The 27,912-nt window shown below is 43.4% G+C and overlaps 2 protein-coding genes across 2 annotated transcripts in view; one reads left to right on the forward strand and one right to left on the reverse strand.

Moving 5' to 3' along the window:
- MMP24 (matrix metallopeptidase 24) overlaps nt 1–12,254 on the reverse strand; it is a 42,366-nt gene extending 30,112 nt beyond the window's left edge. The window contains exon 1 of the mRNA XM_037496325.1: nt 12,027–12,254. Coding sequence (XP_037352222.1) covers nt 12,027–12,251 — 225 coding nt within the window. The 5' untranslated portion in view covers nt 12,252–12,254. The remainder of the gene's footprint in view (nt 1–12,026) is intronic.
- MMP24OS (MMP24 opposite strand) overlaps nt 1–27,912 on the forward strand; it is an 80,820-nt gene that overhangs the window by 32,163 nt on the left and 20,745 nt on the right. The window lies entirely within an intron of this gene.

Consider the following 27,912-nt stretch of genomic DNA (forward strand, 5'->3'; position numbering starts at 1 on the left):
GGTCTCTGTGGAGGTGACATTTGCTCAAGAGTATGAGGAAGTCCCAGGAAGAGGGATGAGAAAGTGCAAATACCCAGAGGTGACTTCAAGAGCTTTTGAAGGAGAGGGAAATAGGAGGTATCAGTCAAAGGGTACAAAGTTTCAGTTACACATTATTAATAACTAATATTATTCAGTTACACATTATTATTAGTAATAAGTCCTAGAGATCTACTGTATAACCTAGTTCCTGAAGTTAACAATACTATATTATATACTTAAAAATTTGCTAAGAGGGCAGATCTTAGCACAGAATAAAAACAACAACAACAATAATAATAACAAGGCAGGGGGGAATGGATGTGTTTATGGCATAGAGTGCAGTGATGGTTTCAAGTGTGTATACTTATCTCCAAATTCATTAAGTTGTAATAGTAAACATGGACAGCCTTCAATTATACTTCTTAAAGTGGTTTAAGAAATATATCTAACCTTCATGATATAGCTTCTGGTTACGTCTGCAGCTTCTTTTACCATTCCCCACCAAGTGCTCTGTGGTCCAGTGTGTTCTAGTACTTCCAGAGCCTGATGAACGTTGTCCCTTCTAGCTACATCATGTTCCTCTTTCTCTGGGGAAGCCTTCCTTGCATCCTTAACACAGGAGTTCATCCCATTTCCCTCGTCAGCACCTGTCCTAATCACACATTTTTTTTTTTTTCCTGTAGAAGAGCTGGGTGTAAAAGGCCAGAGGTCCGGGGTGTGTGTGGGAGGATTCATCAGAGACAGAGTGGGGAGCAGAACAGGCAGATCTACTGAAATACACTGCTGAGGGGAGCAGCAGGTGAGACAGAAGAGGTCTGCTGTGCCAAGCATATTAGCTCCCTGGCCACGGATTGAACTCAGGCCATGGTGGTGATAGAGTAGACACTTAACCCATACACGGCCAGGGAGGCCCCCAATCACACTTCTTACCACACTGTGTTGTATTCACATGTTGAATGGTCTCCTCCTCTTGGCTACGTGTACTAGAGGGCAGGGCCCTTGGTCTGTCTTCTTCACCACTAGCATAGTGCTTGTCATAGACACATGTCTGTTGAATGAAAATGAGTTGAAGTGTTCAGAGGAGAGTGCGTGACCACTGGCTTGGTCAGGACTTGCTATAGAACAGGATTTCTCAACCTTGTTTTTGTTGATATTTGGGACCAAATAATTCTTTGTTATAAGGGAGCTGTCCTGTACATTGTGGGATATTTAGCAGCATCCCTGGCTTCTTCAACTAGTGCCAGTAGCACCACCCCCTAAGTGGTGACAAAATGTCTCGAGATGTTGCTGCAAGTCCCTCTGAGAATGAGTAAAACTGCCCCCATCGAGAACCACAACTACAAAAGAATTCCCATATAGGGCTGCCTGGATTATCTCCTAAGGGCCCTTTGAACCTTGAATTCTATCTTAGGGTTCAGTCAGTAGCCTCCAAGCATGAGACTGAGCTGGTTTCCTTCTCTGGGCAGGTAGACATGAGTGGGCTTGATGTAGGGTGTGGTGAGTGGTGAGGAAAGGATGGTTAGAGTATATGCCCTGGAGACAAAACCTCTGCTGAGTTAAAATCTTAATCCTTCCAATTGTTATCTGACCTGAGGCAACTTATGCCACCTCTCTATTTCTCCTTCATCTGCATCATGTCATTAGCATGTGCCTCATGCAGTGGTTGTGAAAATTAAAGTACATAACTTGTGGGATTCAGCACACAGTAAAAAATGGCAGTAATAATGACCATTACTTTCCTGATGAGTGGCAAGTAACTCTAACACCCCTGTATTATAGCCCCAGACTAGGGCTGTGTTTCTCAGTGGCCTTGTGTTTCTGTGACCTCTGTGTTTCTCAGAGGTCCTTGGCATCATCTGGGGAGTTTGTTAAAAGTAATAAAAATAATAAAGCATATTACCAAACCTGAACCTATACCTACTAAATCAGATTTTTCTGAGGTTGGGAACTGGGAAGCTGAATTAAAACAAACACACAAAGATGAGCACATGTGGTGATTTGTTGCCAAACTAAAGCTTGAATACAGCTACAGTACAGACCGCAGGGAATGAAGACCCTGTTCTGTGAAAAAAAAGGGCATGAGACACTCAATATCACTTCTAATTTACCAAGGCAAAAAGTATGTCACACATGTAGAGAAGCCTTCTATGAAAATTCCCTCAATAACCAGACCTTGCCCTCTGTGCCTCTGCTCTTATCTCTAGTCCATCAGCACCCCAACATTGAGATTCCATTGTGTCATTGCATATTGATATTAATAGTGGCCTAAGATCATCCTTCCCCATCCAGTGCTGTTAACTCAGTCCTTCCAAATGGATTTTGCTGCAGTTTCCCTGTCTGGCACTTAGATTCTCAACTGAGGTGGTTGTGACCCTAATCTCTTTCTCAGGGTCTTGGATTCCCTGCCTGGTTCTCAGTCTGCTCCAGAGAGTAAGACTCTAGTCCCTGTACACCTGGAAACTGAGTGGGATCCTATCTAAAAAGATAGGTCACTTGGGACCAAGATGCCACACTATGCCAACTATTACCTGGCTTTTTCTTTGCAGCTGAATGTCCTTGGCCAAGTGACCTAATTTCTTTAAGCATCTTTTCCTTCATCTGTTAAACAGAAGATAATGTAAGAAGGGTTGTAAGCAGGATTCAGTGCAGTGATGCACTGTGGAAGGTAAAATAATATCTGCACTCTACTCCCTGAAACCTGTGACTATGTTACCTTACATGGCAAAAGAGACTTACAGATGTGATTAAGTTAAGGATCTTCAAGTGGGGAGATTATCCAGGTGGACTCAATGCAATCAAGTCCTTTAAGAGGGAGGCAGGAGGGTTGGACTTTGAGAAGATGGCAGCAGCCATGATGTCACAAAGTGATGCCTTTGCTGGAAGGGGGCCACAAGCCAAGGGATGTGGGAGACCTCTAGAAGCTGGCTAAAAGGAAAGGTACGGATTCTCCCTAGGGCCTCCAAAAGAAATATAACCCTGCAACAGTATCAAATACACCTTGATTTTAGTCCCATAAGTCCCATTTTAGACTTCTGACCTCCAGCACTGTGAGATACATTGGTGGTATTGTAAGCCACTAAGTTTATTGTCATTTGTTTCAGTAGCACTAGGAAGCTAGTAGATGCATGTAAAGCATTTAGCAGAGTAAGAATTCTCACAATGTTTTCTTGTCCCCACATTCTCCGGCAATAGATTGAACACCACCTTTGGTGGTGTCTTCTTTGGTGACTCCTCAGAGCCCATCACTGTGTCAGTTCCCTCCTACTCCTGTCCCACCAAAACCCTGCTTCCTCCTCTACCCATGCAGCTGAGCTCCAAGCGTTGCTGCTGAGCTCACCTGAATCATAACTAATTTTTTAAAATTCAAACTTGACAGCTTAACCATTCAGTTATCTAGAAGAGGCACTGTTCAACAATACTTAGAGACCATCTAATGTAACATGCTTGTTTTTACAGAAGAGAAAAATAAAACTCAGAGAGGAGAAATGACATTCAAAATCAGAGCAAGCTGGTAGAGGAGCTGGAAATGGAGTCTAGCGTCCCTAACTCCTTGGGAGGCTTCTCTTTGCCATGCTGCACCCTCCACACTAGCTCTGGTTTGCCTCCAATGCTGTCTTCCCTGCCCTTCCCCCCTCACTTACAGCCAATCTAAAAAGGGCCCTCACGATCGCCCACAGGCCCAGCTTAGCTTCTTGACAAACACCTTAATGGTGCTGCATTGCCTCTTGGCTGCCACCAGCTCTTGAGTGGGTGGTAAGTGCACTAACGGGAATTCCCTGGCGCTCTGCACAGTGTCCTTGGCCCACTCCCAGGAGGCCACCACAAGCTCGGCAATCACCATACCCAGAGAGATGGCACATTTGGGGTTTTGGGTCAGCACTGGGATGTCCAAGTTTTCCAATTCTGGGGAGGCCTTCTCCCGAGGCCCGGAGTGTGGCCATGCTCTCATTCACTCTCTGAGAACAGTGGGGTCTTTCTAGTACCTTCCTGCAAACTGCTAGTTGTCTGACCCCTGGCGCTTGACTTATTGATGAATAAAGAAAAGGAAAGAGGGAAGACAAAGACTGTGGTCAGACCTCAGTTTCTCAAATGTAATAGGCAGATGGCGGAACTGGATAACCCACAAGTAATTATATAAGGTCTATTATTTTAGCTTAATTGGGTTGAATGTGGAGTTGATCTGTCAGTCTTAAAGGCCAAGCTCCAGCATGGCACACTACCTGATCCAGTGCACCTTTTTAGACTTACCTTCTGTCCTAACCTTTCATTGCCCACCCCACATCCACCCACTCTAGTGACTGACCTCCTTGTGTTGCTTAAACAGTGCCTGAAGTGCATCCCTCTGTGCTCTTTTCACTCCCTTTCTCTAGAATGCATTTCCTGAATGTATTCTTCTTGGCCTCTCCCTGATGAACCATTAGCTACCCTTCAGAATGCAACTTGAATGCCACTTCAGTGGGGGCTGCTAAGCAGGTTGAACGGACTTCCTCTAGGTACCCCATGGCATAATATGCACCCCTCACTGACAGTTCCTTGCATGTTACATTATAAACCATGGTTTACATGCCTGTCACCCCTGCTGAACTCTTGCACGTGCAGCTTACAGCCTGCATGGTGGGGAAGATAGACATGGAAAGGTAAAATGCTTCATTAGACTTGTGATCTGAGAGAGAGACACGAGAGAGAGAAGGTGCTGTGAAGGTGTATGGAGAAGATGGTCCTTCTGGGATGTGACTTCTCAGTTGAGACCTGTGTATGAGCACAAGAGGGCTAGGAGAAAGTCGAAGAATGAGCATCTCAGGGAAAAAGAACAATGCCTTGTTGACTTCCCAAGATAGGAGGGACCCTGCATATTAGAAAAAGAAGAGAAGGCTAGGGTGGCTGGATTTGAGTGAGAGGGTGTTATAAAAAGGAAGCCAGAGGGATGGGAAAGACTCAGTCATGCAGGGTCTCAAAAGCCATGTTAAGCAGCCTGGTGGGTGCTGGGTACAAGAGTTCATCATACTGTTTTGACTTTCATGTGTGTTTGAAATTTTTTCCATGAGGGTTGAGAGGAAGAGGTCATCATAGCACAATAATAGTAGTTTTGCCTGTATCCTGAAAGCCATTTTAAACAAGGTGAGGGTGGAAGTAACATGATCAAGTGTTTGGTTTGTGCTTCAAATTTTTTTTTTTTGGTTAAATGTTTTGAGCATTCAGAAAGGCACCAAAATAACAGAACAAACCTTGGATAATCACCAACCAGCTTTGTCAAATCTTAGCTTTTGCCATGTTTGCTTCAGATGTAACTGACCCCTGTGTAGATTTATTTTTTAAAAGGTCAGTCAGACTGCCGTTTGAAGAAGGATCAGAGGCAGACAAGAGAGGCTGATCAGGTGGGAAGTTTCTGAACTCCAGATGAGACATGACAGAAGTTTAGACTGAGATAGAGGCAGGAGAGGTAGAGAGAAGTCAACCCAGGGAAGTTCTGTGCAAGAGGTGGAGTTGCTGGGACTTGCCCGTCGATCTGTGAGGCAGGAGAGGAGAGCAAGGGTGAAGGACAACTCCTGTCTTTCTGGACCAGCATTTGTGGGGCACAGAGTGTTCCCATGAGTGTTTGTGGTATAGAATTGAGTTTTAAATTATTACTGCTAGCAAAATTTGTTAATAACCATGACTTGCTTTTCTCTACCTGTTTTGTCATATCATGTCTCATCATTGAAAAAATGTTCTTTTATATATATATGGATTTGCTGTTAACCTATATATCATTGAAGCCTGGTTCAAAGTTGTTTTTAAAGATGAATGCATGGAGTAATGATGAAGCAAAGCCACTGAAGGACTTCAACAGAATCAATCCCGAGATCCAGAGAAACCAAATGATTTTTTCTAAAACCTTTTGGTTGGGGAGGGCCAGAGCTTGAGTTTACCACTCTTATCCACATACTAGTCCCTAAAACAGGCACGCAGACGTAAGTGTGCTAAGAACACTAAAAACATCCAGGGCAGAAGTCAGCACCCAGAACAACTCACAACAGGCCCCAATCCCACCTTTCAGCACAGCTCTGAGCAGGTCACGTCTCTGTTCAGAAACCTTTAATGGCTCCCCTCAGCCTTTGGACAAAAGCCAATTTCACAATCTGCTCTCAGCCTCTCTTTGCAGCCTCTTCTCATACACATTACTGGAAATAGCAAGTAACTCGATGCTCCAGGCTCATCCAATTGTCTACTGTTCCCTAAATATGCCACGTATTTGTGGCACCTTGGTTCATGGTTTTCCTTGTTTGGACTGCTCTGCTCCCCATTCTCCTTTCCTCTCCTCCCTCAAAGGTTCATTTCTTCAATACCAACATTCTTCCTAAAACATTCTCTGACTTCCCAGGTCTCAGCTGGGAACCTCATCTCCTCCCCACTTTGCTATTGCCCCAGACCTTGTTTATACCTCTAGCACGCATTCATTATTCTTCAAAAAAGTACTGACTTCTGTGTGTTAAGCACTATTGAACAAAGTTGGTGGGGGTCACAGACAAAATTAATTTTAAAATGTTTGTCAAGTGTCTAGAATGTACTTAGAACTGAGGAAATCTTGGCTGCAGACTATTAAGAATTGACTCTCCTTTGAGTTCAAACTATACCATATTATTATGATTATTTTGTGCTCCCTACCCCTCCCCACCCACCCCCAAACGATACCATGTTATAATTATCAGATAGGCATTTCCTAAGATTAAGCTCTTTGGTACAATTATAATTTAATTTTATTTGCTCCAAAGCTATCTCTTTCAAGGACTGGAGTGAGACATACGAGAAAGTGGAAAAGATTGGCTAAAGGCTTATTAAAATAATACAGAAGGGCCTCCCCGGTGGCGCAGCGGTTGAGCGCTGGGTTGCGAAGCTGCCCGCGGCCTCTGCGGTGCCGGTTCGATCCCCGGCTGCTCCCCGGCCACCAGAGGAGGGTCCCACATGGCGCGCAGACCTCTCCTGCCGCCCGCTGCTCCCCTCAGCAGTGTACTTCGGTCCTTCTGCCTGCTCTGCTCCCTGCTCTGGCTCTGGTGAATTCTCTCACCCTCCTGCGCTTCTGACTGTACCCAGTGCTTGCATAAATAAATAAATAAACAAATAAATCTTTAAAAAAAAAATACAGAATAGGAAAGTTTAGTACAGAGTTGTGAGACCAAGGACAGAAGATCCAGCTTCTGATCCTGGCTTTACTGTTTATTAACTACATGTGGTTCTCTGTACAAGATGTGGACTGTAGACACGTCACATAATCTCTCTGTCTCTCCATCTGATTATGTGTAGAATGAGAACATTATCTCCCCTATCTACCTTATGGTGTTATTGCCAGGATCAAGTGGGGCCACATACATGAAAGCATCAGAAAAGTGCAGAGCACCTTACCAATAAAAGAGGGCACTAAAGTAGCAAGAAAAACCACAGTATTAATAAGAGAAAATGAGTGAAAAATACACCAGACTAGATTTCATTTAGGTAAGAAGAAAAATTTTGTAACAGTGAGCATTTTTTTTTCCAGATAAGAATGAACATATACTTGAGGCCATAATCACATTGAAAGAAATTTTTGGCAGGAAATCTGTTAGTGTTTCTTAGTAGGCTTATCCCATCCCTAGACTCACCCAGAGCTCTGACTTTCCCTGACACAGAGGCAAACTGCACAACACTATTTGCTCATAGCAGGTCCCTCAGAACTGGTGTATAAGGCAGGAATCCATACTGCTGGGGCCTAGGAGTGGCACTTGACCACTTGGGTGGCCTGTGCTGATTGGCTTGTGTCTTTCTACCTGTACTGACCATCCTCAGAATCAACTGAAAACCAGGAGGGCTAAAAAACTATTTGTGGGGCATTCTACTCAGCTAATAAGAGAAAGAAGTGCCTTAAATAAACCAAACATGGGAAGCCAAGTAAGAGGATCAGTTGGACCCCCGATGTGCAAAATACAAAGGAAAGATGCAAGAAAGCAAAGGAGAAAACAGACTGAATGAATATTTCTGGCTTTGTCTTTTGGTAATGAAAGATCAGAGATATGAAATTACAAGCCAACTATAGTGAAAATGTGCTTTCAACAAAGAACTGTGGAGATCAGGGAAAAGTTCTAGTTCTGAATCATCTACTATCAGGTTTAGAATTCTTAGAACTCAAGGCTAAAATTGTAGGCTCATTGTTCAAAGGAATAACCTCTGTTTCCATGGAAGGAAGGACCGGTCCCACCCCTACAAATAGTTTTAGAAGGGACCTTAAGAACTACAGCGCCCTGAACACCTATTTCAGATCCATGTACTTTTTGGCATAAAGAGCAGAATCATTGAACACTTATTGAGTTCTTAATGATGAGTATTGAAAGTTGGGAATTGTTGGGTCTAAAGACATTTTGGTTGATTTAGCTGTCTAAGAATCACATTTTTTTTCTTTCTCAAATAATGTATAACCATTTAAAGACATTGGCAAACTGGATGAAGCTGCCTTAAAGTTATCCCTTGAGAAGAAGGGAAGTCAGGGAAAGTTTCCTAGAGAAACAGGGTTTGGGCTGAAACTTTAAAGAAAGGTTGCAGATGGTGGGTGGAGGTGCAGATGTAAGCTGCATATGTAGACATCCAAGGAAACATGGGTAGTTTGTCTTAGAATAAGGGAGAGACAAGCTTGTCTGGAAAAGAATGTTGATCAGTGAACACTGGGACTGGCAGCTTTCTAGTGAAGATGTGGGAGGGGGTATTAGACTCTAGAGGCCTTAAAGGACAGAAAGTGGAATAAACAATATTATCTGCTTTCTGAAAAGTAACAGTATTTTCTGTAAGGTTTCAATCATGTTATCCACTAATGTTCAATGAAGGGATAATTAGGAGAAAATTATTAAGAGAAGCAGTGAATATAATTTCTGTATCTTTCAGAAAGTTTTGGACGGTATGTTAGACTTTTTTGTATGTTTTTTTTTTTTTAAAGATTTATTTATTTATTTATACACGCACTGGGTACAGTCAGAAGCGCGGGAGGGTGAGAGAATTCACCAGAGCCAGAGCGGGGAACAGAACAGGCAGACTGATGAAATACACTGCTGAGGGGAGCAGCGGGCGGCAGGAGAGGTCTGCGCGCCATGTGGGACCCTCACTGGGCGGCTGGGGATCAAACCGGTGCTGCAGAGGCTGCGGGCAGCTTTGCAACCCAGCACTCAACCGCTGCGCCACCGGGGAGGCCCACAGTATGTTAGACTTTGAATGTGGAGTCATTGTGGAATTAAGGGCAGTGTTTTTTTTTATCATGGCCTGAGAATTTACTTAGAGATGAGAAATGATAGAGGGAAATAATCTGTCATTTCTTTGAATGAAAAGAAATTAAGAGTTCAGGGGGCCCCAAGAGACCATGCTGTTACTTGTCTGATTTAAATTTTTTATAAGTGATCCAGAAGAAGTAGAGCAAAGTGAAAATTTCAGGACGGTGGATCATATTATGTCCTTTCAGGTAGGGAAATGCTCTGCCAAAAGGGAGAGAGAGAGCAAGCTAAAGGAAGGTACTGAGTGGGATGCAAAATGGCAGATGAATGTCAATGTGGGGAAATGTAAGGTAATGCACTCTGATAAAAATAATCCACATATAGGTTGTTGTGTTCCAAGCTATCAATTTTGTCCCAGGAAAAGGATCAGGGAGTTACTGGAGATTATTTCCTAAAGGCAGTGGCCTAATGTGTTGGGGTGAAAGGCTGACAAAAGGAAAGAGAGAAGCAGGAAGACACTTAAAATTCAAAGAAGAAATAATCATTTTGTGCAAGACGACAGGGTCCCACACCTGAGGATAATGGTCAGCTTTATATCTATTGAAAATTAGGGCCGGGCCTCCCCTGTGGCGCAGCGGTTGAGCGCTGGGTTGCAAAGCTGCCCGCAGCCTCTGCGGCGCCGGTTCGATCCCCGGCTGCTCCCCGGCCACCGGAGGAGGGTCCCGCATGGCGCGCAGACCTCTCTTGCAGCGCCCGCTGCTCCCCTCAGCAGTGTACTTCGGTCCTTCTGCCTGCTCTGCTCTCCGCTCTGGCTCTGGTGAATTCTCTCACCCTCCCGCGCTTCTGACTGTACCCAGTGCTTGTATAAATAAACAAATAAACAAACAAATAAATAAATAACTCTTTAAAAAAAAAAAAAAGAAAATTAGGGCCCAAGGATATCTGGAAAAGAACAACTAAAAATAATCCAGATGATGAATGTGGCTGTTCTAGGGGTGGCCTGTCATAAGGGGGGACACTTAAGTACGAAAAGATAAACGCTAAGTGAAGTAGTGTGATCAAAGCCTATAGAACTGACAAGGATAGCTGGTAAGGATAAGAAGTGGGTACACACTACCTTCTTTCAAATCCTGACACAGCCAGGCAAATAAATTTCCTCTTAATGCTTGAAATATAGAAATTAAAGGGATTCAGAGTTGAGATCATCTAGCCCTAGCTTCATCTAGAGAAGGCAAGAAAATGGCCCAAGGTCAAGATGCTGTAAGGGGCCAAGATCAGGTTCGAACCCAACCCCCCCAACCACCAGGCCAGGGGCTTTCAATCTCACCCTATGCACTCGTGAAGACTAAAGAGGTCCTATTTTGTATAGGGTAGAAACTCACAAAGCACATTATTTGAGATGAAGTAAAGCTGAAAATACAAACAGACTGCGGAAGTTTCCACTAAAAGTCAGCCAGCAGTTAAAAGATCTTTGGAAGATAGCTACCAACTAGGGCTAACATATTTTCTAAACACCCTAATTTTTTGGATCATCTACCCCTTTGAGAGTCTGAAGAAATCTAAGGATTCTTTCCTATAAAAACACATATTTGCACATAAAAACACAAACTTGCACAAAATCTCAGAGAATTTATGACCCCCTGAATCTGATGCCCTTTTCTGGCAGATTTTTCTGAACAAACAGATTGCCTGCTTCAACAAACACACTCTGGCTCTTAGGATAACTGAAGCAAAATCACTGATTTTTCTCAACCAAAAAACTACTGAGCCAACAGCACTGTTAGAACTGCAGGCCTCTGAAAAATGAGAGAAGTTACCCAGTCCAACTGCCTTTCGCAACCTCCTCCCCCCAACACTTGTGTGATGTAGAATAATGTCATGGTTAAATACGTGGCGACTAGAGTCAGCCTGCCCGGGATTGAATTCCAACTCCACCACTGTGTGACCTTGGACAAGTTACTTAAGCTCTCTGAGTCTGTAAAACAGGGATAGTAATGACAACTGTGTCCTAGAGTAGTTATGAGACTCAAATAAGATAATTCATATAAAACATAACACCAGGCCTGGCACATAGTAAGTGCTCAGTAAGTGCTAGCTGGTATTATTGTTATTATTAAGCATGTTTCCATGCAGGCATTATCTGTGTATCCATCTAACCCCCTATCCGCCCCCCCCCCGCCCCCCATCCCGCGAGTTTTTGCTTGCACACGCCGGGGGTGAGCAGCTCACTGCTTCCTAAGCTGGGTGAGCAGCTCCGATTGTTACAAACTTCTTGTCTTCTTGCAACCCCCACCCCCCACCCGTGTTGGTCCTGGTTCTGCCCTGCGAGGCCACTCAGAGCAGGTCTGTCCTTCCTCCACGTGACAGCCCTTTAGATTCCAAGACTGTGGTCGAGTCCGTCTCCGTACCCCCGCCCCCCACTCCGTCTCCTCGCCTCCAGCTTGAGCATCCCGGGGTTCTTCTCCCAGCCCACAACAGACTGGCTGCGTTTACTATTTACTCCGAGGCGTTGTACGTTCTCCCTCATGCACAGTCCTGCAGGCCACGCGCCCCGCCGCTCTCCGCCACCTCCCGGCCTCCGCCGGTCCCCGCCCGCGCCCCTGTCCGCGGTGCTGAAGCGGGTCCGGGCCGCGGTCCCCGCGCGCCGCGCGCCCCCGCCCCGCCCGGGCCTCGGGCTCCGACCCCGCGGGCCCCCTCCGCGCCCCCAGCCACAGCGGCAGGCCCGGCCCCGGCGCCGCCCCCTGCCCTGCCCCGCGGCCCCGCGCCCGCGCCCCGGCCCGGCCCGGCGCCCAGCCCCACCTGCCCGGCGAAGGGCGCTCCCGTCTCGGCGGCCCGCGCCGCCGCCGCCGCCCGGTCCTCGGCCCCCGCCGCCGCCGCCGCCCGCCCGGCGCCCGCCAGGCAGCAGAGCACGGGCAGCAGGAGCAGCAGCCGCCCCGGGGCCCGCCGGCGGCTCCAGCGCGGGGCCCGGCCGGGCGGCGGCCCCGGCGGCCCCGGCGCGGCGCGGCGGCCCCGGCTCCTCGGCATCCCCGCGGCGGAGCCCGGCCGCCCGGCTGCGATGGCGGCGGCGGCTCCGGCCGGGTCCTCCCGCTGCAGCCGCTGCGGAGCCGCCGAGTCACCGCGCCGCGGACGCGCGCCCGGCCCGCCCGTCTTCCCCGCCGCCGCCTCGGCCGCCGGCGCGCCCCCGCCTCCGCGCGCCCCGCCCCGGCGGGGGCGGCCGGGGGCGCGGGGGCAGCGCTCGGGTCGGACCCGCGAGGGCGGCGGCTCCAGGCGGGACCCAGGGCGGCGGCCGAGGGCCGGAGCTGGGGAGGGGTCGGAGGAGCCAGAGGACACCCCTGGGGGCAGGGTCTGAAGGGGTGGGACCGCGGGAGGGGGCTCGGGGATGCCTGAGGGTGGAGGAAGAAGCTGAACAAATGGTCCTGGAGGCAGAGCCGCTGGGTGGCTCTGGGGGAGGATGTTCGGGGTTCCAAGGCCGAAGATCTAGCCCTGGGGGAGAGGGTCTGAGGGGGTGGCTCGGGAAGAGGGGGCGTCTGAGAGTCAGCCCTGGGGGAGGGGACTGGATGATGGCAGGAGCGGAGGGGAATGAACTAAAGACAGGCTCCCTGGAGGAGAGGGTCTGCGGGGGTGGCCCTGGGCAGGGAGGCTGAGAAACTCGAAAAGAGACCCAAGGAGTGTTGAAAGGTCAGAGGAGCCCTGGGAGACGTTAGTTGCTGTTAAAGGTGAAGTTCATGCACACACATCCCCGGAGGGGGAGAGGTCATCCGGACGGGACGATCATCTTTCATCCAAAACAACCCATATTTATTAAGCACGTTTTCTATATATATATATAGAGGGAGTGCTGGGCTACGTAGGATTGAAAAAAAAAAAAAAAGAGGCTGATTCCTGAAGTGTAGAGGTTTACAGCTTAGTGAGAAAAATAAGCACAAAGAAACACCAAGTGTCAAAAGGATACAGGCAGGTGCTCCAGGGGTTAGGGGAGACTTGGTGGGGGACTGGGGAAGTCAGGAAAGGTGTTGGGGGTGGGGGGACCCTACCTAGTCCTTGCAGGAAAGACTGGATTTAAACAAGGGTAAAGGAATGGAGAAGGTGTGTCAGGTGGGAAGTCGAGGTTGTACAAGATGTGGCTGGGGAGTAGATCAGTTTCTATGGAGCACAGGGTTTCTACAGAGAAACACTGAGAAGTGAGGGACATACTACAAGATCAAAAATCTTAGGATAATGCCTTTGGCTATATTCTGAAGGGAAATGGAAGTTGTGGCAGTGATTGAAGATTCGTTTGTTTTTAGGCAGGTTGGTGTTTGGGAAATGGTGTTTACTGGTTTACCTGGTAATTTGGTGGTGTGGAAAGGGAGTAGGCTTTCGAGTCAAACTTATGTTCAAATCTTGGCTCTGTTCCATTTGTATAAAATGATGCTGATGTTACTATATAAGGTTGCTGTGAGGATGAAGTGCTAGTACTTAATGGATATTTCATATCTCTTCCCCTCCCAGTGTACAGAAGAATGGCAGAGGAGACAGAGAATTAGCTGGGCGAATACCACAGTAGTCTAGGTAGAAGGAAATAATGATAACAGCAATAATATTTCTTGAAAGCCTAGTATGTATCAAGCCCTTTACTGTATTTTATATCATTATATCCTTATAAATATAAAATTAAATAAACCCTATGCAATTATTACCCCAAGTTAGGATAAAGATATAGAGGCTCTGTGTAAGTTGGTCAAATTCACATGATTCATCAGTGGCAGAGCTGAGACAATCTGACCTGAGAAGCCATTTTTTTCTAAGATGGGGGGGAAAAAGAGATTAAAGAGACACTGGGCAAAGAAGAAGAAGGAAAGGCACTTGAAGGGCAGTGATGGCAGTGTCTTCCCAGAAAAGAAGTTGTTACAGCAGGAACTAGAGGTAACAAGCTGTCTGGTTAGGCATGCTGAGACTGAAGTGACCGCGAGACTCCTCAGAGATGTGTAATAATGAGTTCAGCACAGGAGAAAAATGGGTATCTTGGAAACTTCCTGGTTAACATGATGGTTGAAACTGAAAGACTGGAGTAGAAGAGTAAAATGTTGATGGCCCTATCTTGAGACACACATCTTTGAGGCCTGAGAGAAGTAGAACTAACAAATGAGTTTAAAAAGTGGTAAAAAAAAAATTGAGAAATCGGGGTGGTAGAGTCTGGTGGGAAGGGGGAAGAGCATTTTAAGGAGTGGTAGGGGTAGAGGGGCAGTCAGTGTGTGGGAGGTCACAGTGCACAAAGACAGCATATGCACTGTTGCATTGAGCAGCTCACAGATTAGTGGGGAGATAGAGGCCCAGACCATCACTGGGGCTGCATGATAAATGATGACAGAGCCAGGAGCAAAGTGTTACAGAAACTCTGAAGGGAGAGCAGCCAACTGCCCAAAGTTGGAAGATTTGGGAGAGGATATATTCCAGAAGGAGAAAACAGTACATTCAAGGAGTGAAAGGGAACAGACTGGACTGAGCTTCTTAAGGATAAAATCTGTCTTATTCATCTCCCTATTTCTAATGCCAAATGCTCATTGAACTGCTAATGATGATGTAGGGCTAATGTAGTCCATAAGCCAAATACCAAGGATCGTGGCTGTGAGTGGGAGTAGGTAATTAATGATAAAAAGAATAATCAAGAGGTTGGTATATGCAAATGAATGCTTATAAAATATCCCTTAGGTAAGTCCCTAGTTGGGAATATTTGGAGCCCATTATGAAGCCAGCCCAACATGAGGTATAGAAGGCTTCAGAGTAGTGCCCTAAGGTGGGGTCACCAGGGCATGGATTTCTCTTCTTCTTCTTCTTTTTTTCCCCCGATGGAAAAAACACTGGACTTTGAGTCAAATACCTGACTATCACAGTCAAATATTGACTGTCACTAATTTGTACTGTTTCTTTGGGCAAGTCATTTCATCTCTGAGCCTTGGTTTCTCACCCCTAATGTCTCCACTTCATGGAGGAGGACCATACGAATGGCTGGGGTTCACTCTGTAAGCTCTGTAGTTAACCAAGCAGATGCTAAGGAAAACTTTGATATCAGTAATCTTACCCAGAAGCCAGGGCTGCTGTAAAGAAACTGAGGCCCTCTCTTTCCTTCATTTTTGTTCTTTCTTCTTCATACAACAGATATTTATTATCTTTTGAGTGCTAGGTGGGTTGGGGATATGATGAAGATTAAGTTATACTTGCTACCTTTAGCAAAATGGTTATTCGATAAATAGACACCTAGATAACAGAAAGACATTATAAGACATATAAGAATGAAAAACAAAATAGTATGGGAATAGACAGAGAGGAAGGAACTGTGTAGCGATGGCAGAGGCTGTGTACAGTCACAAGAGGGTTATATGCTTATGTTTGCTTTCAAGAGAGTAGAACCATTTATCTGTTGGCTAAAGATGATCTAGTAAGAAAGGGGGGGGGATGTTGCTTCAGGAGAGAGGGGAGACTTGCTGAAGGAAGGTCCTTGAGTAAGCAAATATACCAGTTGAGAAGCTGGCGATGAGCTGGGATAAGTCATTCATAGTAAGAAGGAAGAAGAGGACTTTTGGGAGCTTAAATCTGGTACCAGTGTGGAGAAGAGGTTAGAGGGGGAACTGGAATTTACTTGTTACTTACTTTTTATCTTGCACTGTGATAGAAGCTTTTGAATCACAATAGTCCTTTAAGGACCATTGTGGGAAATGGGTTATAAGGCTGTTGAAACAAGGCAAGAAAAGTTAAAACCTGAACTAAAGCTCCTAAAGTTTCAAGGCACTGAGCTGTTTATACTCCCTGGAACATTCTTTTTTCTAGATCACATTGATTTCTTATTGCAAAAATCAGAATGCTTTCCATTTGGTGACCAGATTCTTTGCTTGACCAAATTTTACCCAGGCTCCTGAACCTTCTGCTTAGGCCCATCTGTGCACTTCCTTGTAAAATCTGGTTTTGTAACAGGGTGGTCCCCAGGAAAGGGGGAGGTTCCAGCTTCCCTGCCCCACCCAAGGAAGGGTGGAGCTGAGCAGGGAGAGAAGAAGCTGCAGAAGAGACTGAGGAAGGAAGGAGCAGGATGGAGCAAGGAGACCTGGAGGAGGCGCATGGAGCCTAGAGACACGTGAAGAAACTGTGCTTGTCTTTTGGTCGTGGACTAGGTGACACAGATGTGGGTGAGACCCGTGGGGAGGTGACCATGGCAGCTTTTATCTTGATGTTGATTTTGCTCTTTTCCTTCCGGGCTTGTCCAGTTGTTTGTGACCCTTTTCTGTGGGTCCCCACTGGAAGATGCTTTAGACTTGTGGCAGGCTTTGGGGCCTTGCTCTGGGCCAATCCCATATGGATGGACTTTTACCCACGAGGGGATGGGTAACTTTAGGTGCTTCATTTAGAAACTAGACTCTTTGCCTTACCTGTATTGTTTCCTAGTTTTATTAAAGTTCCTTCCCATTAAAGTGTCATATGTTTTGTGTTGATGCGGCGGATGGCAGAACCCATTTAGAATAGGCAGGTTTGCGGGGCTTGGGCTGCCCCTCTCCCTGTCCTATAACAGTTTTAGCAAGAACCCTGCTAAGTCAGTTTAACCAGAACTTGCCACCTCTGGATATCTGAGTACCCTCCACATCTGGCCAAGTTCTGCCTCCTCCACCGTCCTCCAGGTAATGTCTGATCACCTGGTCTATCTTCAGAGAAAATCCTGTAAGGTGGGTTTAGCCAGAATCTCTTTACCGTTGATGTTTCTTAGTCATTTTCCATCCACTCCTTGACTGTAAGTTCCCACTTGCCCATGCTGTATCGGGACTTCAGCCAAATGTCTCTTCCCCACAGCAAAATTCTATCCGAGTGGTCTCTCTTGATCATGCTAACCACGCACCCCCCCAAAAGTCTTCCTAACCCAGCTTTAGCAAATATCCTTGAATTTTATTTTAACATTGACTAGAAAGAAACTGACATGCTAGTCGGCCACAAGGCTTGCTTCTTTATAAAGGAAGGAAATAGTTGAGAGATTTTTTTTTTTAAAGATTTATTTATCCATACATACAAGAACTGGGGTACAGGCCAGATGCATGGGAGGGTGAGAGGATTCACCAGAGACAGAGCGGGGAACAGAACAGGCAGACTGACGAAATACACTGCTCAGGGGAGCAGCAGGCGCGACAAGAGAGGTCTGCTGCGCCATGTGGGACCCTCGCCTGCCGGCCGGGATCAAACACTGCAGAGTCTGCAGACAGCTTCACAGTGCTGCGCTCAACCGCCTGCGCCATCAGGGGAGGCCCGAGAGGTTTTAAGAATCTGTAGCTCTTGGTAGCTCTTGATGCTAAAGGACCCATGGCCTGAAGACAGACAAATTCATGGAAAAGATAACACAGAAGTAGGTAATAGTAAAGTTCTTCTTTGTGCTCTGAAAAGAAATACAGATGGGAGGCTAGAAAGCACAGTCTAGCTCAGGGAATCTTGACTTCTCCTTCTCTGAATTCATATTGTGACAGCTAACAGCTAATGAGGACTTACTATATGCAAAGCAGTTTATCAATTTTATATCACTTAATCCTCACAATAATCCCATGAGGTAGAATCTTAGGAAAGGGCGAGAGAAGTGATTTACTCCAGAAAAACAACAAAACCAGGAATAAGACCCACATGTCTGACACTGAAGTTTATGTCCTTAATTCCTTGTATCTCTGTTCCATACATACAAGAACTGGGGTACAGGCCAGTTCCCTGTAAGTGTACAGGAATTTCCCTCAGAAATCCTGTAAACATTAGTAAAGAGCTGTTTTGAAAAGTAATGTGGTGAGTGAAACAGTCTTCAGGTAAATGAGCTAAGACTTGGCGAAGCAGACCTCTCCTCTCTTGCCTTCAGCAGTATATTTCAGTCATCTGTCTGTTCTGCTCCCTGCTCTGTCTCTGGTGAATCCTCTCACCCTCCCGCGCATCTGGCCTGTACCCAAGTTCTTGTATAAATAAATAAATCTTAAAAAAAAAAAGAGCTAAGACTTGAGCACACATAAGATGTGACAAGTAGCCGCCACACATTTCAGGGTCCTATAAGATTTCAGAGGTCACTCTGGCTGGAGAAAATCACAGTGCTCAAGCAAGACTTCCCAAAGGTAATAGCATTTGAGGTGAGCTTATACAAACAGGTAATCTTTTTAAAACTAATTTTTTAATATATAATAGATGGTGAGCATCGCCACACGTATTTAAAGCTCATAAGTAAGGGAAGACAGTACGAAGTTTTAGTTGACAGAAAATCCATGGAGGAAGGAAAGGGTCCATTGTTTAGGCTGTAGAGAGGTCCCAGTTCAATCTTCTGACTCAGCCTCAACATTAACCTCAAATGATTTGTGGGTATTTTCTATTTAGGTTTCTCCCCTTGTGAGCATATTCAAAGTGGTGTGCCTGGAACATTATGTTACTATTTAAAAAATGAGGAAGTACTTTATGAGCTGAGAATTAATTCCAAAATGTAATTTTAAATGAGAAAAAGCATGGTGGGGAATATTGGGTATAGATGCTTCTATTTGTGAAATAATAGGGAAAAAAGAATGTGTGTGTGTGTGTGTATACACTTACTTGTTTTCATGTAAAATTATGGAAGGCTAGCCAGGGCACTGATAACAGTGGAATGTGACTAGAAGACAGGGTGAGAGGGCGATTTTTTTATTGTACATCTTTTGTCCTTTCACTTTTTGACCTTGCCGGTATATTATCTGTCAACAAATAAACAAATACAAGTTGAACTTTTTAAAAAGTATAATAAAAAGTATAATAGTGTCTAAAGGCCATTCCTCAAAAGAGGTCATATATTGTAATATGCTATAAGCAAAAGCAGTTCACTTCAGTGGACAGTTTGAAAAATTCAAGCCTTAATCTGCATGGCAAAAAAATTACCCAAAATAAAGAAAAAAAAAACAAAAAAACACAAGGTTAATAAAACATTAATTATTTTCTTGACCTAAGACAACTCTTAGACACCAATAAGAAAAAGCCATACTACAGGAGGCTTCCCTGGTAGCCTGAGTTCAATCCCCAGCAGTGAGCTAACCCACATGTGGCACAGCAGACCTCTCCTGTCTTTCCTGCTGCTATCTTTAGCAACGTATTTCAGTGAATCTACCTGTTCTGCTTCCCATTTTGTCACTGGTGAATCCTCTCACCCCCACCACCCCTCACTTCTGACCTATACCCCAGTTCTACACAAAATAAATTTAAAAAACATTAAAAAAAGAAAAAGACCTCCTGTAACCCGATTCAAATTCGACAAACAAAATGGACTTGATATAAATAAAAATATGAATGGAAATATGTGTCTATATATGTTTAAATGACTAACCTTACTTGTAATTAAGGGAAGACAAATTAGAACAATGAGCAACTGCTTTCTCAATTGCAAAACTGCAAATATCAAAAAGTTGGGTATTACAGAGTGTTAGAGGCATGGAAAGCACTGTTAGAAGAGATATAAATTAGTGAACGCTCTTTGGATCACAAACAAGCAATGTTTATCAGCCTTGAAAATGAGCAAATCTTTGACCCATCAATTTTAATTTTGAGAATGTATCTGAGATAGCCCTTGCATGTGTACAAAGGCAAATGTACAAAGTTATTCATTGGCATTCTTTGTAATCACAAAAATCAAAATCAACCCAAATATTTTCCAACTGGGGAAACTGCTACATCAGAGGAACACAAGATAGGTGTTGAAAAGAACAATGTGAATCTGTATTTCTATTGTGACAAAACCTTCATTTAGCCCCCTCGTGATCTCTTCCTTGGACTAAGCAACAGCTTCCTGACAGATCTTCCTGCTTTCATCTTGCCCCCTTGAAGGATCTGCTACATAACATTTGGGGCCTAGTGCAAATTGAAAATGCAGGGCCCCTTGTTTAAAAAAAATATTAAGAATTTGGGGATGGGGCAAAGGGTGGAAGGGGTGTGGTGAACTATTGTGGAGGGTTACTGGTATTCTGGTGGTGGGTGCTGGGCAGCAACATACACCTGAAGAGGTGTGTACCTGTACTCCAGACATCTACTGTGTAGTAAAAACTGGTGTTACCTCAATAATAAATTAATATTAAAAAATAAAATTTTAAAAAATACTAAAGTGACCTAATACACTTTAAAGCTAATAAAAAATATTAAGAATTCCAAAATGGGGTCGGCAGAACATTAAAACAAGAGTAGGTCCTGCCAAGTGTGAGGCCTCGTGTGACTGCAGAGGTCACACTCCAGTGAGGTTGGCTCTATCCCTGGAGTGACATTGTGACACTGGCTGCCAAGGTGGCAGGCTGTTTCCTCTGGTAGGACCATCTTCCCACCTCTGTCTCTTTTTCTATATGATGTACTATCTCACTGTCAAGAAATAACACAAATGTGACCTGCTTGGGACGTTTTTCTTGAACTCTCTCACCAAAGATACTCTCATCAGTGCTCTCCCCTGCTCCCCTTCCTTGCACGTAGTTTTATTAACACTTTGTCACAATGCATTGTGGTTATTTGTTTGAAAGTCTCTCTTCCTGAGCTTGCAAGAGCTTGGCCTATGGCTTATACTTTTTTTGGTAACCCTAGCACCTCATACATTGCTTAGCACATGGGAGTTGAGAGAATGAATGAGTTGGAGTGGATAAGTTTGGATGGGTGTGCTAAATAATCAGTCATACTGCTTCACATTTATACCTCACCTTCATGTTGTTAAATCTGATGGGACATCAATTTCACTGAGGCTGGCATGTCCTGCTGGCTAACTTCAGATGGTCTCCTGGAAGGGATAGAGAAGCCTAAACCTGAAATCCTGAATGATCACGCAAGTCACCTGTACCTATCTCCGAATCTCTGTATATCCTTCGGACATTTAAAAATGAGGGGTTGAATTCATTAGGTCCAGCTGGTCTCATCCATCAATTCCAGGTTCTAGGAACCTTGCAGTAGTTTCAGATTGCCCCCAATCCTTTGCAACACCGGTTTAAAGCAGGGTAGTCAACATCCCTATGACACATGAAGACTTTCTAAGGGGTGCTCATGCACTGATACTTTATTATTTATTATTGTAATTATTGCTGTTATGGTTTTTTCTCCTTATTTATTTTTACTGAGGACACATTAGTTTACAACATTTAGAGATGCTAGGGTACTTTTTCTCACCCCTGCAACTGCATCTATCTCAACACACCCACCACCAGGGATCCAGTCACTGCCCACTATCAACCAATCAACCTTCTCTTCCCACTCTACCCCTACCATAACCACGATTCTGTTGTCAGTCTAAGGGCTTGTTTTTAATTTTGTTTTGTCTATTCTTTTCCCCTTTATATTCTATAGATGAGTGAAATCATATGGTATTGATCATTCTGTAATGGACTTATTTCCCTTAGCACAGTCTTTCACTTAACACGCAGTCCTCTCAAGAGCCATCCATATCGTTGCAAATGGCAAGATTTTTTTATGACTGAATAGTATTCCATTGTGTACCAGCATTCTTTATCCATCTGTCTTGAGCTGTTTCTATATTTTGCCTATCATGAATAGTGCTGCAATGAACATAGATATACATATTATTTTCAAATTAGTGTTTTCACAGTCTTCAGGTAAACACCCAGAAGTGGAATTACTGGATCATATGGTAGATCTATTTTTAATTAAGAAAAATTTTTTTTAGTTTCCTCCATACTGTTTTCCAAAGTGACTGAACCAATTTATATATTCCCATCAACAATATACAAGGTGTCCTTTTTTCCTACATCCTTGTCAACATTTATTTATTACTCTTGACTTTTTTTTAAGATTTATTTATTTATACAAGAACTGGGGTACAGGCCAGAGGCGCAGGAGGGTGAGAGAATTCACCAGAGACAGAGCAGGGAGCAGAACAGGCAGACTGACTGAAATACACTGCTGAGGGGAGCAACGGGTGAGCCAGGAGAGGTCTGCTGCACCATGTGGGTGAGTTCTCCCTGGCCAGCTGGGAATCCAACCGGCACTGCAGAGGCTGCGGACAGCTTCACAGCGCTGCTCTCAACCCGCTATGCCACCCACTGTGGGGAGGCCCTACCCTTGACTTTTTAAAATAATTTTTTTCTTGACCAATAGACACATGAAAAGATATTCAACATCACCTATCATTTGGGAAATGCAAATCAAAGCCACAATGAGATTTCCTTTCACATATATATGGAAAGATAGTCTCTTTTATATTTCTTATATATGGTTTGAAAATATCTTCTTCTTTTGAGTAGGCTTCCTTTTCATTTTAATGACAGTTTCTTTCTCTGTATGGAAGCTTTTTAGTTTGATATAGTCCATTAGTCTATGCTCTCTTGTTTTTCTTGCTATTGAGGACAAATTCACCAAAAAAAATAGCTAAGACCGATATCAAAGAGCTTATTACCCATGTTTTCTTTTACTTATTTTATGATTTCAGATCTTACATTCAGGTCTTTAATCCATTTTAAATTAATTTTTTAAATATGTTTTTTAAAGATTTATTTATTTATGCATACACGAATGGGGTTACAGGCCAGAGGTGTGGGTGGTGAGAGGATCCACCAGAGGCAGAGTGGGGACCAGAACAGGCGGATTGACTGAAATACACTGCTGAGGGGAGCAGCGGGTGAGCCAGGAGAGTCTGCTGGGCCATGTGGGTTACTCCCTGGCCGGGGATCAAACTCCTGCTGTGGTGGCTGCGGTTAGCTTCATAGGTTGCATCTTAACCCCTTGCGCCACCAGGGCGGCCCTTTAAATTAATTTTACTGTGTGATGTAAGGTAGTGGTCTAGTTTCATTCTTTTGCATGTCTATCCAGGTTTCTAGGCATCATTTGTTGAAGGCATCTGCTTTCACTGTATGCTTTTGGTTCCTTTGTCATGAATTAGTTGCCTATATGTATGAAAAGATTTTTCTCCTTTGCTTTCTTCTGGACTCTCTAATGCATCTTTGTGCCTGCGTTTAGTCCAGTACTGTAATATTTTGATTTTCATAGCTTTATAGTACGGTTTGAATTCAGGAAGCATGGTACCTCTGTTTTTGTTATTTTTTTCTCAGAATTGTTTTGGTTATTTCTGTCTTTGTAGTTCCATCCAGATTTTAGGATTTCTTATTCTATTTCTGTGAAAATTCCTACTGGGATCTTGGTAGGGATTGCATTGAATCTGTATATTGCTTTAGGTAAAAGCCCATTTTGACAGTATTGATTCTTCTGATCTGAAATATCTTTCCTTTTCTTTGTGTCTTCTTTATTTTCTTTCAACAGTGTTTTAATAGCTTTCAGTGTACAGGATATTCACTTCCTGGTTAAATTTTACTTAGATATTGTATCTTTTAAAAATCTATTTATTGAGGTGACGTTGGTTTATAACATTATATGTTTTAGCAGTATACGTTCACACCTCCACAAATGTAAACTGTCACATGGCCCACCCTGAATCTGACTATAGTACATTGTCTGGGACAATAAAAAAATCTTAGAGGTGATAAAGGGACAAATAAAAACATTGGTTTCAGGGAAACATCTTTTAATTGTGCGAAAGCTGCATTTACCACAGTTATTTCAGGTAGTATATGAGAAAAACCACTGGTCCAGGATAAGCCTCAGGGGTGGCCTCTTTGGGTTTGTCTGGGAGGGCCTGGTTGGTGCTTTCCACCTGTAGACCTCTGTAGGCCTCTGAAAATGAATCTCAGCTCACCAGGCTAGCCAAATCAATAATTTTTACTTGATTTCTTATGCCTTCCACCTAGTAGCTCATCTCCTTCTTCAAACACATTCTTCCCTTGTATTTACTGCCATTATACTCCCCAGATTTCCCTCCCTAGTTCTCTGAACCCTCATTCCAACTTGACCTTTCTAGTTCCATCTCTTCCAATCAACCTTTTAAATTGAAAAGTGTCTCAGAGCAGTTGTAAGCTCTCTTCTCTTTCTTTTATTTCCTTACAAGAATTTTCATCCACCACCACCACAATTTGAAATACCATCTTCATCCCAACATCTCCCTAGCTTAGACCTTGCTTCCAAACTCCTAAAACCAATTGTTTGCTCCACGTACATACTTCAATGCCTCCCTTACTACAAAAGACCAAAGCCAAGTTCATGTTCTTCCCATTCAAGAACCTTTCCTTTAGGCTTCCCCAACTTAGTAACAGTACTCCATCTGGCCAATTCATGCCAGAGATCCAGGAGGCATCCTTAATACCTCCCTTTAACTTTGTCCATGGCCAATAAATAATCTATGGCTAGTGAATCTACTTCAGGTAAGATTTCTCTAAGCCTCCAGACTGGGCCTCATATCCTTATTCTGTGTCCTCGTATATCACCTTGTTCTGTGTAGTGTTTATCCAGATTATAATTGTCTAATTGTGTAATTCATTATCTCCCCTATACATCATAAACTCCATGAATACAAAGACTATACCTGTCTTTTCTCCTGGCACATAGTAATGTCTCAATAAATACTTGTTCAATTAAACACACAAATGTAAACATTTTCCGAGTGTAGCAACTATTAGCTCTTTGCAATTTAGTATCTAATGCTACATGCACAGTAGGGGGCAGCAGAGGATAGCTAATGGAGAGTCTAGGCCTGAATATTAAAAAAAGTGACCTTGGGTAAATCACCTAACCTTTCTGAGACTCTATTTCCTTCTCTGGACATCAGGGTAAGTTCTGTTCCCTTGGATCAAAAGAGATAAGAAGATGTTAAAGACTTGAGTGCTGCGCAACAGAAGAGAGCGTTTCTAGAGTCGGTTATGATAAATGCTTGTAGATTAGATGGAGACAGAAGGTCTTGGTTATACTATTGAACAGATGTGAGTGGAGACTTGATCCATTCAGAACAGAGGAAATAAAGCTCAAGAAAGAGACTGGCTAATGTTCAGAGCCAGCCAGAGGCAAAGCTGTGAAGTAAGCACAGTGTGTTCTTGGCATACTCTCAACTCTGTCTCTGATCGCTGCCCTCCCACCTCTACCTCTCGCCTAGAGTGCCCTATCACTGTGCCGTGTGGCAGGCCTTTCTTTCACTTTCCTTCTATCAAAGCACATCTTTCTTGTGTCCTGGCCTCTCAGAGGCATTCTCCTGCCACCCACGATGACAGCTACTTAACCTCCTAAGTGGATTCCTGCTAATGTGCTAATAGTATAGTGTGTTATTTTACTGCTCTCAATAATAGGAGTTGGACCTTGAGACTGAAAAAATAACCTACTCAAAAAGAATTAATTCCAAATGATGAAGTTTCAAATTCTGTGGAATGAGAGGAAATGGAATGTTAACAGACATTAAGGCAATCCTAATCTTGGGTTCAGAAAAAATAATTGTTTAAATTTAGAATCTGTTATATATGACTTGATAGTAATATGAAAGAACAAAAAATGCATATATGTATATGTATGTATATATGTAACCTTTTACAGAACATGAAGTTGGGGTGCTGATCCTACATACAGTTGAAAATCTACTGTAAGTTTTGATTCCCCCCAAACTCAACTACTAATAGTCTGCGGTTGACTAGACACCTTCCTGATAACATAACTAACTGATTAACAGTTTATATGTTACATGTATTCTGTGCTGCATTTTTTACAAAAAAGTAAGCTAAAGGAAAGAAAGGTTATTAAGAAAATCATAAGGAAAATTCATTTATAATGCCATACTATATTTATTGATACCATAAGTAGTTGATATCTTTTTTTTTAAGTAGTTGATATCTTTTTACACATGTAAGTAAAGCCTTGCAGTTCGAACCTATATTGTTCAAGGGATAACTGCATATATAGTGATTTATATCAGTAAATCTTTGGTGTGTGGTTCTTTGAGTTTTGACAAATGATTTTTCATGCAGCTACCATAGTCAAATTATAGAAATGTTCATCAGTCCCTAAAAATGCCCATGTATTAACCCTTTGTAGTCAAAACCTTCTCCCACCCTAAAGCCCTGGTAACCCTGAATATCTCTATCCCCACAGCCTAATTTATCAAGTATTCCTTGTCTGGATGTTTTTGCTTAATATTGCATTTACGAATTCTGTCTAACCCAAGGTGACAAAGATTTTTCTCCTTTGCTTCCTTCTAAAAGTTTCACAGCTCTGCATTTAGATCTATGATCTATTTCAACTAAATTTTTCAAATAGAAAGTAGAAGGTATAGGTCAAGGTTTACATTTTTAACATGAACATCCTGTTATTTCAGTATCATTTATTGAAACTGTTACAGGGCTAGTAGAGGGATACCCCAGGACCCCCAAATCTGCCCACTATAAATAGGTTCTGCCATCCACTGCATTAAGACAAAACATACAGACTTTTAATGAAAAGAAACTTTAATACAATTAGTGTGCAATACAGAAAAGATGAAGAATATAGTTTTCTAATCAGCACCCCAAAGTTACCCATCCCCTCGTGGGTAAATATCCAGCCAAACAGGATTTGCCCAAAGCAAGACCCGAAAGCCTGATACAAGTCTAAAGCACCTTCTAGAAGGGACCCGTAGAAAAGGGTCAGAAACAGTCAGACAAGTCTGGGAGGAAAAGAGCAAAATCAAAATCAAGATAAAAGCTGCCATTGTTAACCTCCCACGTTATTGTTAACCTCTCACCCTCATCTGTTCCAACCAGTCCAGGACCAAGAGCAAGCAGTTTTTCATGTGTCTCTCTGTTCCCTGTGCCTCCTCCAGGTCTCCTTCTTGCTCTCACTCTTCTCTTCCTTCCTCCTCCAGTCTCCTCTCCAGCTTCTTCTCTTCTCTGCTCAGCTCCACCCTCCCTTGGGTGGAGCAGGGAACCTGGACCCTCCCCTTATCCTGGGGACCACCCTGTTACAAAAAGACAATCTTTTCCATTGTACCTTTGTCAAAAAAATTGATTGGCCATATTTGTATCAGCCTATTTCTGGGCTCTCTATTCTGTCCTGTGGCTCTAAATTTCTCCTCTTCTGCCAAGTGGACACTGTCTTTCTTAATGTGGTATCTTGAAAGTCTTGATGTGAGATAGTGTGAGAAAGCCAGCATTGCTCCACTTTTCCAAAATTGTTTTATTTCCTAACTCCTCTGACTTACTGTATCAATTTGTTGTTATCTATAAAAAAATCTTGCTGGGATTTTTATTGTGATTGTGTAGATTCTATGTATCAATTTGAGGAGAGTCAACATCTTAACAGAATTGAACCTTCGAATCAGTGAATATGTTATATCACTCCATTTATTTTGGTCTTCTTTGATTTCCTTTACTGGTGTTTTATTGTCTTTAGCATTAAGATTCATCTTATATTTTGTCATTTTATCTCTAAGTATGTCATTTTTTTGGTATACTTGTAAATTATATTGTATGTTTAATTTTGTCTTCCAATTATTACGTTTAGAAATTACAATTGATTTTTATATTTTCTGTTTCCTGTGATTTTGCCAACCTTATTTCTAGGAACTTTTTGTTGTTGTTGTTGTTGTAGATTTAACAGAATTTTCTACATAGACAACTGTGTTGGGTACTAATAAAGGTACTTTGATTTCTTCCTTTCCAAAACCATATGTTTTTTCCTCCCCTTGCTTTGTTACATTAATTAGTGGTTTCTGGATGATATTTAATAAGAATGGCAAGAGTAAACACCTTTGCTATGTTCCCTTCTTAAGGAGAAAATAGACTTTCACCAATAAGTATGATGCCCTGTTTATTTAGATTAGGGAAGTTTCCTTCTGTTCCTAGTTTGTTGAAAGATTTTATCA

Source organism: Talpa occidentalis, unplaced genomic scaffold, assembly GCF_014898055.3.
Source record: "Talpa occidentalis isolate TD23 unplaced genomic scaffold, MPIMG_talOcc4v2.1 talOcc4.10, whole genome shotgun sequence".
In the NCBI taxonomy this organism is placed as follows: domain Eukaryota; kingdom Metazoa; phylum Chordata; class Mammalia; order Eulipotyphla; family Talpidae; genus Talpa; species Talpa occidentalis.